Below are 16,110 nucleotides of genomic sequence, written 5' to 3'. Positions count from 1 at the left end.
ATATATATATATATATATATATATATATATATATATATATATATATATATATATATATGTATATATGTATATATATATATATATATATATATATATATATATATATATATATATGTATATATATACATATATGTATGTATGTATATATATATATATATATATGTATATGTGTGTGTATATATGTATGTGTATATATGTATATGTATAAATATATGTATTTGTATATATATATATATATATATATATGTATACATGTATATATATATTTATACGTATATGTATATATGTATACATATATGTATACATATATATGTATATATGTATACATATATGTATATATGTATACATATATGTATATATGTATGCATATATGTATATATGTATATATATATATGTATACATATATGTATATATATATGTATACATATATACATACATGTATATATGTATGTGTATGTATGTGTATATATATATGTTTGTGTATGTATGTATACATATATCTATGTATATGTATACATATATGTATATGTGTGTATTTGTATATATATGTATAGATATATGTATATTTATGTATACGTATATGTGTATATATATATATGTATACATATATGTTTATATGTTTATATGTATATATGTATACATATATATGTATATATGTATACATATGTATATATATGTATATATATTTGTATATATGTATGTGTATATATGTATATATATGTATGTATATATATGTATGTGTATATATGTATACATATATCTATGTATATGTATACATATATGTATGTATACATATACATAGATATATGTATATGTATACACATACATATATATACATACATACACATACATATATACAAATATATATACATGTATGTATACATATATACATATGTATACATATAATATATATATGTGTATATATATGTATTTGTATATATATATATATGTATAGATATATGTATACGTATATGTATCTATATGTATACATATATGTTTATATGTATACATATATGTTTATATGTATACATATATATGTATACATATGTGTATATACATGTATACATATATGTATATATTTGTATATATGTATGTGTATATATGTATGTATATATACATTTATGTATATACTGTATGTATATGTATACATATTTGAATATATGTATACATATACTGTATCTATGTACAGTATATATGTATACATATATGTGTATATATGTATACATATATGTATATATGTATACATATGTTTACATATATGTATATATGTATACATGTATGTATACATATATATGTATATGTATACATGTATAGGTATACATATATGTACAGTATATGTATACATATATATGTATATGTATACATGTATAGGTATACATATATGTACAGTATATGTATACATATATGTATATATGTATACATATATGTATATATGTATGTATATATATACATATATGTATATAGTGTATGTATATGTATACATATGTGTGTATGTATGTGTGTGTATACATATACATATACATATACAGTTTATACAAAGACATGCACCTGGGGATAAGTTGCTTGGCAACCCTAAATTGTCCCTAGAGTGTGAATGTTGTCTATCTGTGTTGGCCCTGTGATGAGGTGGCGACTTGTCCAGTGTGTACACCGCCTTCTGCTCCAATGCAACTGGGATAGGCTCCAGCCACCCCCACAACCATGAGATGGACAAGCGGTAGAAAATGGATGGATGCATGTGCGATTCTTGCTGATATCGGCTCAATATGTGACAATACTCCAACTCCAAAATCTGTATGGGAAGTGAAAAAGTTGTCATGTGTGCTCATACAGAACGGCGGCGTGGATTGCGAGCGGGACGACGACGCCAAACGGGTGAAGCGCCGCCCAAGGCCGGAGCCCCTCTTCATCCCGCCGCCCAAACCCGGCGTGTTCATCGCTCCGCCCCTCTACTCCAGCATCACCCCCTACCAGAGCCACCTACGCTCCCCCGTCCGCCTGGCCGACAACGCCATGCCGCCCTACACGCCGCCGCCCATCCTCAGCCCCGTGCGCGAGGGCTCGGGCCTCTACTTCTCCACCTTCCTTTCCTCCGCCGGGGGCCTGGGGCCGCCCGCCACCCCCAAGTCGGCCACACGCAGCCTGCTGCGCTCCAGTAGGTGAACGCCACAACTCTGCTGTGCTTCTAGTGAGTGTGGAGTCTGACTCTTACTTTGTGTGGCGCTCATTCAGGTAGCTGCGACATGACGCCGCCGGTTCTCTGCGCCATGACCGACGTCACGCCAGTCAGCATTGAGCCGTGAGTGTTGTGCACCCCCTCACTCCTTCCTCAGAACCTAGGTGGACTTTCTCTTCAGTGGAATTATACATCCCACACACACACTGGAGCACACTCTATGCTTTCCCAATGATCCACATGACGAGAGTGTAAACAACCAGTGCACTATCAACACCGTGTATGGTGAGGACGGTGTTCTGCTGACCTCGACTGCGGATGTTGTGGATCGGTGGAAGGGAATACTTCGAAGACCTACTCAAACCCACCAACACGTCTTCCTATGAGGAAGCAGTGCCTGGGGAATCTGTGGTGGGCTCTTCTATTTCTGGGGCTGAGGTTGCTGAGGTAGTTAAAAAGCTCCTCGGTGGCAAGGCCCCGGGGGTGGATGAGACCCGCCCGGAGTTCCTTAAGGCTCTGGATGCTGTGGGGCTGTCTTGGTTGACAAGACTCTGCAGCATCGCGTGGACATCGGGGGCGGTACCTCTGGATTGGCAGACCGGGGTGGTGGTTCCTCTCTTTAAGAAGGGGAACCGGAGGGTGTGTTCTAACTATCGTGGGATCACACTCCTCAGCCTTCCCGGTAAGGTCTATTCAGGTGTACTGGAGAGGAGGCTACGCCGGATAGTCGAACCTCGGATTCAGGAGGAACAGTGTGGTTTTCGTCCTGGTCGTGGAACTGTGGACCAGGTCTATACTCTCGGCAGGGTCCTTGAGGGTGCATGGGAGTTTGCCCAACCAGTCTACATGTGTTTTGTGGACTTGGAGAAGGCATTCGACCGTGTCCCTCGGGAAGTCCTGTGGGGAGTGCTCAGAGAGTATGGGGTATCGGACTGTCTGATTTTGGGGGTCCGCTCCCTGTATGATCAGTGTCAGAGCTTGGTCCGCATTGCCGGCAGTAAGTCGGACACGTTTCCAATGAGGGTTGGACTCCGCCAAGGCTGCCCTTTGTCACCGATTCTGTTCATAACTTTTATGGACAGAATTTCTAGGTGCAGTCAAGGCGTTGAGGGGATCTGGTTTGGTGGCTGCAGGATTAGGTCTCTGCTTTTTGCAGATGATGTGGTCCTGATGGCTTCATCTGGCCAGGATCTTCAGCTCTCGCTGGATCGGTTCGCAGCCGAGTGTGAAGCGACTGGGATGAGAATCAGCACCTCCAAGTCCGAGTCCATGGTTCTCGCCCGGAAAAGGGTGGAATGCCATCTTCGGGTTGGGGAGGAGACCCTGCCCCAAGTGGAGGAGTTCAAGTACCTCGGAGTCTTGTTCACGAGTGAGGGAAGAGTGGATCGTGAGATCGACAGGCGGATCGGTGCGGCATCTTCAGTAATGCGGACGCTGTATCGATCCGTTGTGGTGAAGAAGGAGCTGAGCCGGAAGGCAAAGCTCTCAATTTACCGGTCGATCTACGTTCCCATCCTCACCTATGGTCATGAGCTTTGGGTTATGACCGAAAGAACAAGATCACGGGTACAAGCGGCCGAAATGAGTTTTCTCCGCCGGGTGGCGGGGCTCTCCCTTAGAGATAGGGTGAGAAGCTCTGCCATCCGGGAGGAGCTCAAAGTAAAGCCGCTGCTCCTCCACATGGAGAGGAGCCAGATGAGGTGGTTCGGGCATCTGGTCAGGATGCCACCCGATCGCCTCCCTCGGGAGGTGTTTAGGGCACGTCCGACCGGTAGGAGGCCACGGGGAAGACCCAGGACACGTTGGGAAGACTATGTCTCCTGGCTGGCCTGGGAACGCCTCGGGATCCCCCGGGAGGAGCTGGACGAAGTGGCTGGGGAGAGGGAAGTCTGGGCTTCCCTGCTTAGGCTGCTGCCCCCGCGACCCGACCTCGGGTAAGCGGAAGAAGATGGATGGATGGATGGATGGCTTCTTTTATGAATTTATTATGGGTCAAAACAGGCCCAGAGCATAATACTACCACCACCATGCTTGACGGTAGGCATGGTGTTCCTGGGATTAAAGGCCTCACCCTTTCTCCTCCAAACATATTGCTGGGTATTGTGGCCAAACAGCTCCATTTTTGTTTCATCTGACATCACATGGACAAAGATAAGACCTTCTGGAGGAAAGTTCTGTGGTCAGATGAAACAAAAACGGAGCTGTTTGGCCACGAGCTGTTATCTTGGGATTAGCATTGATAGCTCTTGGCTAGTAATTAATTGGGCTAGCAGCTAGCTGCTGACTAACGGCACTAGCTGCTACCTAGTAATTAACTGTGCTAGCCGCTCGCTTAAAATTAACAGGGCTAGCTGCTAGCTAAAATGACCAGGGCTAGCTGTTAGCTAGTGACTAATGGCACTAGCTGCTGCCCGGTATTTAACGGTGCTATCTGCTAGCTGGTAATTAACAGCACTAGCTGCTACCTAGTGATTAACGGCGCTAGCTGCTAGCTAGTAATTAACGGCGCTAGCTGCTAGCTTGTGATTAACGGCGCAAGCTGCTACCCTATGAATAATGATGCTAGCTGTTAGCTCGCGATTAACAGCGCAAGCTGCTAGCCTATGAATAATGATGCTAGCTGATAGCTTGTGATTAACAGCGCAAGCTGCTAGCCTATGAATAATGATGCTAGCTGATAGCTTGTGATTAACAGCGCAAGCTGCTAGCCTATGAATAATGATGCTAGTTGCTAGCTTATGATTAACAGCGCAAGCTGCTACCCTATGAATAATGATGCTAGCTGCTAGCTCGTGATTAACAGCGCAAGCTGCTACCCTGTGAGTAATGAGGCTAGCTGCTAGCTCGTGATTAACGACGCTAGCTGCTACCCTATGAATAATGATGATAGCTGCTAGCTCGTGATTAACGACCCTAGCTGCTACCCTGTGAATAATGATGATAGCTGCTAGCTCGTGATTAACGACGCTAGCTGCTACCCTGTGAATAATGATGATAGCTGCTAGCTTGTGATTAACGGCGCAAGCTGCTACCCTATGAATAATGATGCTAGCTGCTAGCTCGTGATTAACAGCGCAAGCTGCTACCCTGTGAGTAATGATGCTAGCTGCTAGCTTGTGATTAACGGCGCAAGCTGCTACCCTATGAATAATGATGCTAGTTGCTAGCTTATGATTAACAGCGCAAGCTGCTACCCTATGAATAATGATGCTAGCTGCTAGCTTGTGATTAACAGCGCAAGCTGTTACCCTGTGAGTAATGAGGCTAGCTGCGAGCTTGTGATTAACGGCGCTAGCTGCTACCCTATGAATAATTATGCTAGCTGCTAGCTCGTGATTAACAGCGCAAGCTGCTACCCTTTGAGTCATGAGGCTAGCTGCTAGCTCGTGATTAACGACGCTAGCTGCTACCCTATGCATAATGATGATAGCTGCTAGCTCGTGATTAACGACGCTAGCTGCTACCCTGTGAATAATGATGATAGCTGCTAGCTCGTGATTAACGGTGCAAGCTGCTACCCTATGAATAATGATGCTAGCTGCTAGCTCGTGATTAACAGCACAAGCTGCTACTCTGTGAGTAATGATGCTAGCTTGTGATTAACGACGCTAGCTGCTACCTTATGAATAATGATGATAGCTTCTAGCTCGTGATTAACGACGCTAGCTGCTACCCTGTGAATAATGATGATAGCTGCTAGCTCGTGATTAACGACGCTAGCTGCTACCCCATGAATAATGATGCTAGCTGCTGGCTCGTGATTAACTGCACGAGCTCCTACCATATGAATAATGATGCTAGCTGTTAGCTCGCGATTAACAGCGCAAGCTGCTAGCCTATGAATAATGATGCTAGCTGCTAGCTTGTGATTAACGGCGCAAGCTGCTACCCTATGAATAATGATGCTAGCTGCTAGCTCGTGATTAACGGCGCAAGCTGCTACCCTGTGAGTAATGAGGCTAGCTGCTAGCTCGTGATTAACGACGCTAGCTGCTACCCTATAAATAATGATGATAGCTGCTAGCTCGTGATTAACGACGCTAGCTGCTACCCTGTGAATAATGATGCTAGCTGCTGGCTCGTGATTAACTGCACGAGCTGCTACCATATGAATAATGATGCTAGCTGTTAGCTCGCGATTAACAGCGCAAGCTGCTAGCCTATGAATAATGATGCTAGCTGCTAGGTTGTGATTAACGGCGCAAGCTGCTACCCTATGAATAATGATGCTAGCTGCTAGGTTGTGATTAACGGCGCAAGCTGCTACCCTATGAATAATGATGCTAGCTGCTAGCTTGTGATTAACAGCGCAAGCTGCTACCCTGTGAGTAATGAGGCTAGCTGCGAGCTCGTGATTAACGACGCTAGCTGCTACCCCATGAATAATGATGCTAGCTGCTAGCTCGTGATTAACGGCGCTAGCTGCTACCCTGTGAATAATGAGGCTAGCTGCTAGCTCGTTATTAACAGCGCAAGCTGCTACCCTGTGAGTAATGAGTAGTGATGGGTCCGGCAACACCGATGCATCGGCGCATGCGTCGAGCTCATAGAGCAAAACCCTGTGCCGGTGCGCGTACCGCTTTTAGAAAGTCACGTGACCCATCATGAGCTGTTTTGGTCACGTGACCGATACGCCAACTGTGTCGCACTGACGCCTCCTCTGTGCCCTGTGAGCGGCTCTTTTCTACAGCCGGAGAAATAATAACTAAGAAGAAAAATCGTCTAAAATGTAATACGTCGGAAAAACTTTTTTTTTTATAAAAATGTGTTAAAAAAAATACAATTAAAAAAATTCCCAGTCCACAATCATCCACAACACGTTCTCTTAGATTTCCATATTATGATACATGTTCACATTATTTATTGACTGTCTCTAAAAAAGATAAAAATATATTTTTATTTAAATGAAGATATGAAATAATCCTAAATGAAATACAATGACTTGGTTTATATTATTGTATATACTAGGGCAGGGGTCACCAACGCGGTGCCCGCGGTCACCAGGTAGCCCGTAAGGACCAGATCAGTCGCCCGCTGGCCTGTTCTAAAAATAGCTCAAAGAGCAGCACTTACCAGTGAGCTGCCTCTATTTTTTAAATGTTATTTATTTACTAGCAAGCTGGTCTCGCTTTGCTCGACATTTTTAATTCTAAAAGAGACAAAACTCAAATAGAATTTGAAAATCCAAGAAAATATTTTAAAGACTTGGTCTTCACTTGGAATAAGCGGTAGAAAATGGATGGATGGATGGGTCTTCACTTGTTTAAATAAATTCATTTATTTTTTACTTTGCTTCTTATTACTTTTAGAAATACAATTTTAGAGAAAAAAATACAACCTTAAAAATGATTTTAGGATTTTTAAACAAATATACCTTTTTACCTTTTAAATTTCTTCCTCTTCTTTCCTGACAATTTAAGTCAATGTTCAAGTAAATTTATTTATTTTTTATTGTAAAGAATAATAAATATTTTAGCTTCTGTTTTTTCGACGAAGAATATTTGTGAAATATTTCTTCAAACTTACTATGATTAAAATTCAAAAAAATTATTCTGGCAAATCTAGAAAATCTGTAGAATCAAATTTAAATCTTATTTCAAAGTATTTTGAATTTCTTTTAAAATTTTTGTTCTGGAAAATCTAGAAGAAATACTGATTTGTCTTTGTTAGAAATATAGCTTGGTCCAATTTGTTAAATATTCTAACAAAGTGCAGATTGGATTTTAACCAATTTAAAACATGTCATCAAAATTCTAAAATTGATCTTAATCAGGAAAAATGACTAATGATGTTCCATAAATTCTTTTTTAAATTTTTTCAAAAAGATTCAAATAAGCTAGTTTTTCTCTTCTCTTTGTCGGTTGAATTTTGAATTTTAAAGAGTCGAAATTGAAGATAAACTATGTTTCAAAATTTTATTTTAATTTTTTTCGTGTTTTCTCCTCTTTTAAACCGTTCAATTAAGTGTTTTTTTCATCATTTATTCTCTACAAAAAACCTTCTGTAAAAGGAAAACAAATGTATGACGGAATGACAGACAGAAATACCCATTTTTTTTTATATATATACATTTATTTATTTAGCTATTCTTGTTTAAATCACACTTACGTGTAACTTACAAATGACAATATATTTATTTATCTAAGTGTGTATCAAACTGGTAGCCCTTCGCATTAATCAGTACCCAAGAAGTAGTTTTTGGTTTCAAAAAGGTTGGTGACCCCTGTACTAGGGCATCAAATCAGTGTCAGTTGAGTCGGTCCATAGGTTGCCTGTAGGGATTTTTAATGTCCAGCAGATGTCAGTATTTAGCGACACAGTATCAATACAGTTTTGCAATGTGTCAAAACGCTTCATGACGCCTCATCAACCCATCACTAGCTGCTACCATATGAATAATGATGCTAGCTGCTAGCTAGTAATTTACAGGGCTAACTGCTAGCTAGTGATTGATGGCCCTTGTTGCTCGCTATTGATTAACGATGCTAGCAGCTAGCGATCAGCACCGCTAGCCAGCCGCTAGATTGCTTCTCCAGGAAATGAGCCATTTCACTGGTCCATGGATTTAATGGACGTGTGATTATTAGGCACTGTCTTCCGATTACTTGAATTTGAAACGGTAATACTAGGCACCTGTAATTTCACTGCAATTGATCATAAATGACAGTAATTGTTACATCCCAACTACCCTCATTTTATCGCAGACGAATAAACATCGGGTCACACTACCAGGCGGAGGTGCCAGAACTGAGGCAGCGCTCACTGGTGGATCTGGACCCCCATCAAGCGGAGCTGGTCTGGGAGCCGCCGACCCATCTGGAGGACACGCCCGACTACCACAAAAGAGGTAAGGAAAAAAACGACACGGCCTCCGAGGGAACATCTTTGTTGTGATCTGAGGGACTTGCTGTTGTCGGCCCTCAGTCAAAGACCTCATGCACCTGGCGTCTTCCAGCGCTTTCTGCGGAGGAGGCACCAACCAGGAGCTGGCGCACCATTGTCTCCACCAGTGCAGGGGCGACATCATGGTGAGCACCGCATTCTGGATTGCAGCCTAAAGAACCTGGATTAATTAGGTGTGGCGACAAATATCGCACAGATACTAACCCCTAAAGCAGTGAAGCTTGTCACGTTGTGTAAAAAATGGTAAATCGAATTTGATGCCTGCAACATGTTTCGAAAAAGCTGGCACAAGTGGCAAAAAAGACTGAGAAAGTTGAGGAATGCTCATCAAAAGACTTATTTGGAACATCCCACAGGTGAACAGGCTAATTGGGAACAGGTGGGTGCCATGATTGGGTATAAAAGCAGCTTCCGTGAAATGCTCAGTCATTCACAAACAAGGACGGGGGCGAGGGTCACCACTTTGTCAACAAATGCCTGAGCAAATTGTTTCAGAACAACATTTCTCAAGCAGCTATTGCAAGGAATTTAGGGATTTCACCATCTACGCTCCGTGATATCATCAAAAGGTTCAGAGAATCTGGAAAAATCCCTCCACGTACTTCATCAAAAAGCAACATCAGTGTGTAAAGGATATCACCACATGGGCTCAGGAACACTTCAGAAAACCACTGTCAGTAACTACAGTCGGTCGCTACATCTGTAAGTGCAAGTTAAAACTCTCCTATGCAAGGCGAAAACCGTTTATCAACAACACCCAGAAACGCCGCCGGCTTCTCGGGGACCCGAGCTCATCTAAGATGGACTGATACAAAGTGGAAAAGTGTTCTGTGGTCTGACGAGTCCACATTTCAAATTGTTTTTGGAAAATGTGGACGTTGCGTCCTTCGGACCAAACTTTGTTCATATATAAGGCGCACCGCATTATAAGGCGCATAGAATAGACGCCGCAGTAGAGGCTGGGGTTGCGTTATGCATCCTGTAGTTTTGGCTCAATATTGGTCCATATATAAGGCGCACCGGATTATAAGGCGCACTGTCAGCTTTTGAGAAAATTGGAGGTTTTTAGGTGCGCCTTATAGTGCGGAAAATACACTACATTCACCACTTTGTCAACAAATGCCTGAGCAAATTGTTTAAGGACAACATTTCTCAAGCAGCTATTGCAAGGAATTTAGGGATTTCACCATCTACGCTCCGTAATGTCATCAAAAGGTTCAGAGAATCTGGAAAAATCCCTCCACGTACTTCATCATAAAGCAACATCGGTGTGTAAAGGATATCACCACATGGGCTCAGGAACACTTCAGAAAACCACTGTCAGTAACTACAGTTGGTCGCTACATCTGTAAGTGCAAGTTAAAACTCTACTATACAAAGCCAAAGCCATTTATCAACAACACCCAAAAATGCCGTCGGCTTCTCTGGGCCCGAGCTCATCTAAGATGGACTGATGCAAAGTGGAAAAGTGTTCTGTGGTCTGACGAGTCCACATTTCAAATTGTTTTTGGAAAATGTGGACGTTGCGTCCTTCGGACCAAACTTTGTTCATATATAAGGCGCACCGCATTATAAGGCGCATAGAATAGACGCCACAGTAGAGGCTGGGGTTGCGTTATGCATCCTGTAGTTTTGGCTCAATATTGGTCCATATATAAGGCGCACCGGATTATAAGGCGCACTGTCAGCTTTTGAGAAAATTGGAGGTTTTTAGGTGCGCCTTATAGTGCGGAAAATACACTACATTCACCACTTTGTCAACAAATGCCTGAGCAAATTGTTTCAGAACAACATTTCTCAACCAGCTATTGCAAGGAATTTAGGGATTTCACCATCTACGCTTCGTAATGTCATCAAAAGGTTCAGAGAATCTGGAAAAATCCCTCCACATACTTCATCATAATGCAACATCAGTGTGTAAAGGATATCACCACATGGTCTCAGGAACACTTCAGAAAACCACTGTCAGTAACTACAGTCGGTCGCTACATCTGTAAGTGCAAGTTAAAACTCTACTATACAAAGCCAAAGCCATTTATCAACAACACCCAGAAACGCCGTCGGCTTCTCTGGGCCCGAGCTCATCTAAGATGGACTGATGCAAAGTGGAAAAGTGTTCTGTGGTCTGACGAGTCCACATTTCAAATTGTTTTTGGAAAATGTGGACGTCATGTCCTTCTGAACAAAGAGGAAAAGAACCATCCGGATTGTTCTAGGTGCAAAGCCAGCATGTGTGATGGTATGGGGGTGTATTAGTGCCCAAGACATGGGTAACTTACACATCTGTGAAGGCACCATTAATGCTGAAAGGTACATACAGGTTTTGGAGCAACATATGTTGCCATCCAAGCAACGTTATCATGGACGCCCCTGCTTATTTCAGCAAGACAATGCCAAGACTGGCCTGCCTGTAGTCCAGACCTGTCTCCCATTGAAAATGTGTGAAGGCTAAAATATGAGAAGGGAGACTGTTGAACAACTTAAGCTGTACATCAAGCAAGAATGGGAAATAATTCCGCTTCAAAAAAGTGTCTCCTCAGTTCCCACACCTTTACTGAGTGTTGTTAAAAGGAAAGGCCATGTAACACACTGGTAAAAATGCCCCTGTGACAACTTTTTTTGCAATGTGTTGCTGCCATTAAATTCTAAGTTCATGATTATTTGCAAAAAAAAAAAGTGTGAACATGAAATATCTTGTCTTTGCAGTCTATTCAATTGAATATAAGTTGAAAAGGATTTGTTGTATTCTCTTTTTATTTACCATTTACACAACGTGACAACTTCACTGCTGTGGTCAGTAGTTTACATACACTTGTAAAGAACCAACCCTCACTCCTGAATGCGTCAGTCAAACGCAGGATTCTCACAAGAATGAGGCAAAAACCAACTCGATCGCACAGTACACGCACGCCTTAAAGTCAGGGCAGCTTTTGTGCGAGCGGCAGTTTCAGATTCTTGGCCCGAGCGACCAGCATCGGCCTTAGCGTTGTCAAGGAAACGGAGAGTGGGTGAGGAGGGGGCTGTTAAAAGCGCCTACGCTCCTCTGGAGCATTCTGCCAAGATGGTGGAGCGCAGAAGTTTATATGTTTTGATAAAAAAAATCTTGCACGCCTTCAGAGGCGAGAGTTCTGAAAAAGAATCTCATTGTTGTCAACATGTCTTGTTTTCCAGGCCACTTTGTCTATGCTCATGCTGAGGAATCCTCTTTTCCCCAAGTCCCATTCTTTGTCCAACTACCACTACTCAGGTAACATCACATTATACTCCTTTTTGATGGAGCTTCATTTCTCTCTTTTTTTTTTTAACCAAAGCTTGTTTTTTTGGACGCTGGATTTATGTAACTGAATTTTTTTTTACATTAAATTATTATAAAAATTTAGTGTATAAAAGTCAGTGTAGAACAATTAAATGTATAAAAAATCAATGTGTTGAAAAAATTATTTGTTTGAAAATTCAGTGTAAAAAATTTTAACTGTAAAAAAATAAAATGTATAAATAATAAATTTATAAAAAAATTAGTGTATAAAAAGTCAGTACAGAAAAATTAAATGTATAAAAAAAATCAATGTGTTAGAAAAATCTTTGTACAAAAATTCAGTGTAAAAAATGTCAGTGTAAAAAATAAAAATGCATAAAAATAATTTTACAAAAATTTTGTGTATTAAAATTCAGTGCAGAAGAATTAAATGTATAAAAAAATCAATGTGTTAAAAAAATCTTTGTACAAAAATTCAGTGTAAAAAATGTAAGTGTAAAAAATAAAAATGTATAAAAATAATTTTACAAAAATTTTGTGTATAACAATTCATTGCAGAAGAATTAAATGTATAAAAAAATCAATGTGTTAAAAAAATCTTTGTATAAAAATTCAGTGTAAAAAATAAAAATTTATAAAAATCGTTTTATAAAAATTTTGTGCATAAAAAGTCAGTACAGAAGAATGTAAAAAATTCAATGTATAAAAAAGCATTTTATTTAAAAAAAATTGTGTATAAAAGTCAGTGCAGAAAAATGAAATGTATAAAAAATCAATGTGTTAAAAAAATATTTGTAAAAAATATCAGTGTAAAAAAACTAATGTTATAATAAATTTGTGTTTAAAAAGTCAGTGCAGAAAAATGTAATGTATAAAAAATCAATGTGTAAAAAAATATATTTGTATAAAAAAATCAGTGTAAGAAATGTCAGTGTAAAAAATAAAATGTATAAATAATAATTTTATAAAAATGTTGTGTATAAAAAGTCAGTGCAGAAAAATTTTATGTATAAAAAATCAATGTGTTAAAAAAAATCTTTGTACAAAAATTTAGTGTAAAAAATGTTAGTGTACAAAATAAAATGCATAAAAATAGTTTTATAAAAAATTTGTGTATAAAAATTCATTGCAGAAGAATTAAATGTATAAAAAAATCAATGTGTTAAAAAAATCTTTGTATACAAATTCAGTGTAAAAAATAAAAATGTATAAAAATCGTTTTATAAAACTTTTGTGCATACAAAGTCAGTACAGAAGAATGTAAAAAAATTCAATGTATAAAAAAGCATTTTATTTAAAAAAAAATTGTGTATAAAGGTCAGTGCAGAAAAATTAAATGTATAAAAAATCAATGTGTTAAAAAAATATTTGTAAAAAATATCAGTGTAAAAAAACTAATGTTATAATAAATTTGTGTATAAAAAGTCAGTGCAGAAAAATGTAATGTATAAAAAAATCAATGTGTTAAAAAATATATTTGTATAAAAAATCAGTGTAAGAAATGTCAGTGTAAAAAATAAAAATGTATAAAAATAATTTTACAAAAATTTCGTGTATAAAAATTCAGTGCAGAAGAATTAAATGTATAAAAAAATCAATGTGTTAAAAAAATCTTTGTATAAAAATTCAGTGTAAAAAATAAAAATGTATAAAAATCGTTTTATAAAAATTTTGTGCATACAAAGTCAGTACAGAAGAATGTAAAAAATTGAATGTATAAAAAAGCATTTTATTTAAAAAAAAATTGTGTATAAAGGTCAGTGCAGAAAAATGAAATGTATAAAAAATCAATGTGTTAAAAAAATATTTGTAAAAAAATATCAGTGTAAAAAATAAATGTTATAATAAATTTGTGTATAAAAAGTCAGTGCAGAAAAATGTAATGTATAAAAAATCAATGTGTAAAAAAATATATTTGTATAAAAAAATCAGTGTAAGAAATGTCAGTGTAAAAAATAAAATGTATAAATAATAATTTTATAAAAAATGTTGTGTATAAAAAGTCAGTGCAGAAAAATGTTATGTATAAAAAATCAATGTGTTAAAAAAAAATCTTTATACAAAAATTCAGTGTAAAAAATGTCAGTGTACAAAATAAAATGCAAAAAAATCGTTTTAATAAAAAATGTGTGTATAAAAAGTCTGTGCAGAAAAATTTAATGTATAAAAAATCAATGTGTTAAAAAAATCTTTGTACAAAAATTCAGTGTAAAAAATAAAAATGTATAAAAATAATTTTACAAAAATTTTGTGTATACAAATTCATTGCAGAATAATTAAATGTATAAAAAAATCAATGTGTTAAAAAAATCTTTGTATAAAAATTCAGTGTAAAAAATGTCAGTGTAAAAAATAAAAATGTATAAAAATAATTTTACAAAAATTTTGTGTATACAAATTCATTGCAGAAGAATTAAATGTATAAAAAAAATCAATGTGTTAAAAAAATATTTGTATAAAAATTCAGTGTAAAAAATAAAAATGTATAAAAATCGTTTTATAAAAATTTTGTGCATACAAAGTCAGTACAGAAGAATGTAAAAAATTCAATGTATAAAAAAGCATTTTATTTAAAAAAAATTGTGTATAAAGGTCAGTGCAGAAAAATGAAATGTATAAAAAATCAATGTGTTAAAAAAATATTTGTAAAAAATATCAGTGTAAAAAATAAATGTTATAATAAATTTGTGTATAAAAAGTCAGTGCAGAAAATGTAATGTATAAAAAATCCATGTGTTAAAAAATATATTTTTATAAAAAATCAGTGTAAGAAATGTCAGTGTAAAAAATAAAATGTATAAATAATAATTTTATAAAAATGTTGTGTATAAAAAGTCAGTGAAGAAAAATTTTATGTATAAAAAATCAATGTGTTGAAAAAATTATTTGTTTAAAAATTCAGTGTAAAAGATTTTAACTGTAAAAAAATAATGTATAAATAATAAATTTATAAAAAATTAGTGTATAAAAAGTCAGTACAGAAAAATTAAATGTATAAAAAATCAATGTGTTAAAAAAATCTTTGTACAAAAATTCAGTGTAAAAAATGTAAGTGTAAAAAATAAAAATGTATAAAAATAATTTTACAAAAATTTTGTGTATAAAAATTCAGTGCAGAAGAATTGAATGTATAAAAAAATCAATGTGTTAAAAAATCTTTGTATAAAAATTCAGTGTAAAAAATAAAAATGTATAAAAATCGTTTTATAAAAATGTTGTGCAGAAAAATTAAATGTATAAAAAAAATCAATGTGTTAGAAAAATCTTTGTACAAAAATTCAGTGTAAAAAATGTCAGTGTAAAAAATAAAAATGTATAAAAATAATTTTACAAAAATTTTGTGTATACAAATTCATTGCAGAAGAATTAAATGTATAAAGAATCAATGTGTTAAAAAAATCTTTATATAAAAATTCAGTGTAAAAAATAAAAATGTATAAAAATCGTTTTATAAAAATGTTGTGCATACCAATTCAGTGCAGAAGAATGTAAAAAATGAAATGTATAAAAAAGCATTTTATTTTAAAAAAAAATGTGTATAAAAGTCAGTGCAGAAAAATGAAATGTATAAAAAATCAATGTGTTAAAAAAATATTTGTAAAAAATATCAGTGTAAAAAAACTAATGTTATAATAAATTTGTGTATAAAAAGTCAGTGCAGAAAAATGTAATGTATAAAAAATCAATGTGTAAAAAAATATATTTGTATAAAAAAATCAGTGTAAGAAATGTCAGTGTAAAAAATAAAATGTATAAATAATAATTTTATAAAAAT

The 16,110-nt window shown here is 36.4% G+C and overlaps 1 protein-coding gene across 2 annotated transcripts in view; it reads left to right on the top strand.

The window, feature by feature from the left end:
* mideasb (mitotic deacetylase associated SANT domain protein b) overlaps positions 1-16,110 on the top strand; it is a 109,174-nt gene that overhangs the window by 67,027 nt on the left and 26,037 nt on the right. For both annotated transcript variants that reach the window (XM_061969188.1, XM_061969187.1), the window contains exons 4-8: positions 1,834-2,159; positions 2,237-2,299; positions 8,881-9,023; positions 9,101-9,204; positions 12,251-12,326. In XM_061969188.1, the coding sequence (XP_061825172.1) occupies positions 1,834-2,159; positions 2,237-2,299; positions 8,881-9,023; positions 9,101-9,204; positions 12,251-12,326 (712 nt within the window). The remainder of the gene's footprint in view (positions 1-1,833; positions 2,160-2,236; positions 2,300-8,880; positions 9,024-9,100; positions 9,205-12,250; positions 12,327-16,110) is intronic.

Source organism: Nerophis lumbriciformis, linkage group LG08 (assembly GCF_033978685.3).
Source record: "Nerophis lumbriciformis linkage group LG08, RoL_Nlum_v2.1, whole genome shotgun sequence".
NCBI classification, from domain to species: domain Eukaryota; kingdom Metazoa; phylum Chordata; class Actinopteri; order Syngnathiformes; family Syngnathidae; genus Nerophis; species Nerophis lumbriciformis.
The sequence above is the reverse complement of the archived record's forward strand: the minus strand, read 5'-3'. Positions and strand labels throughout refer to the sequence as shown.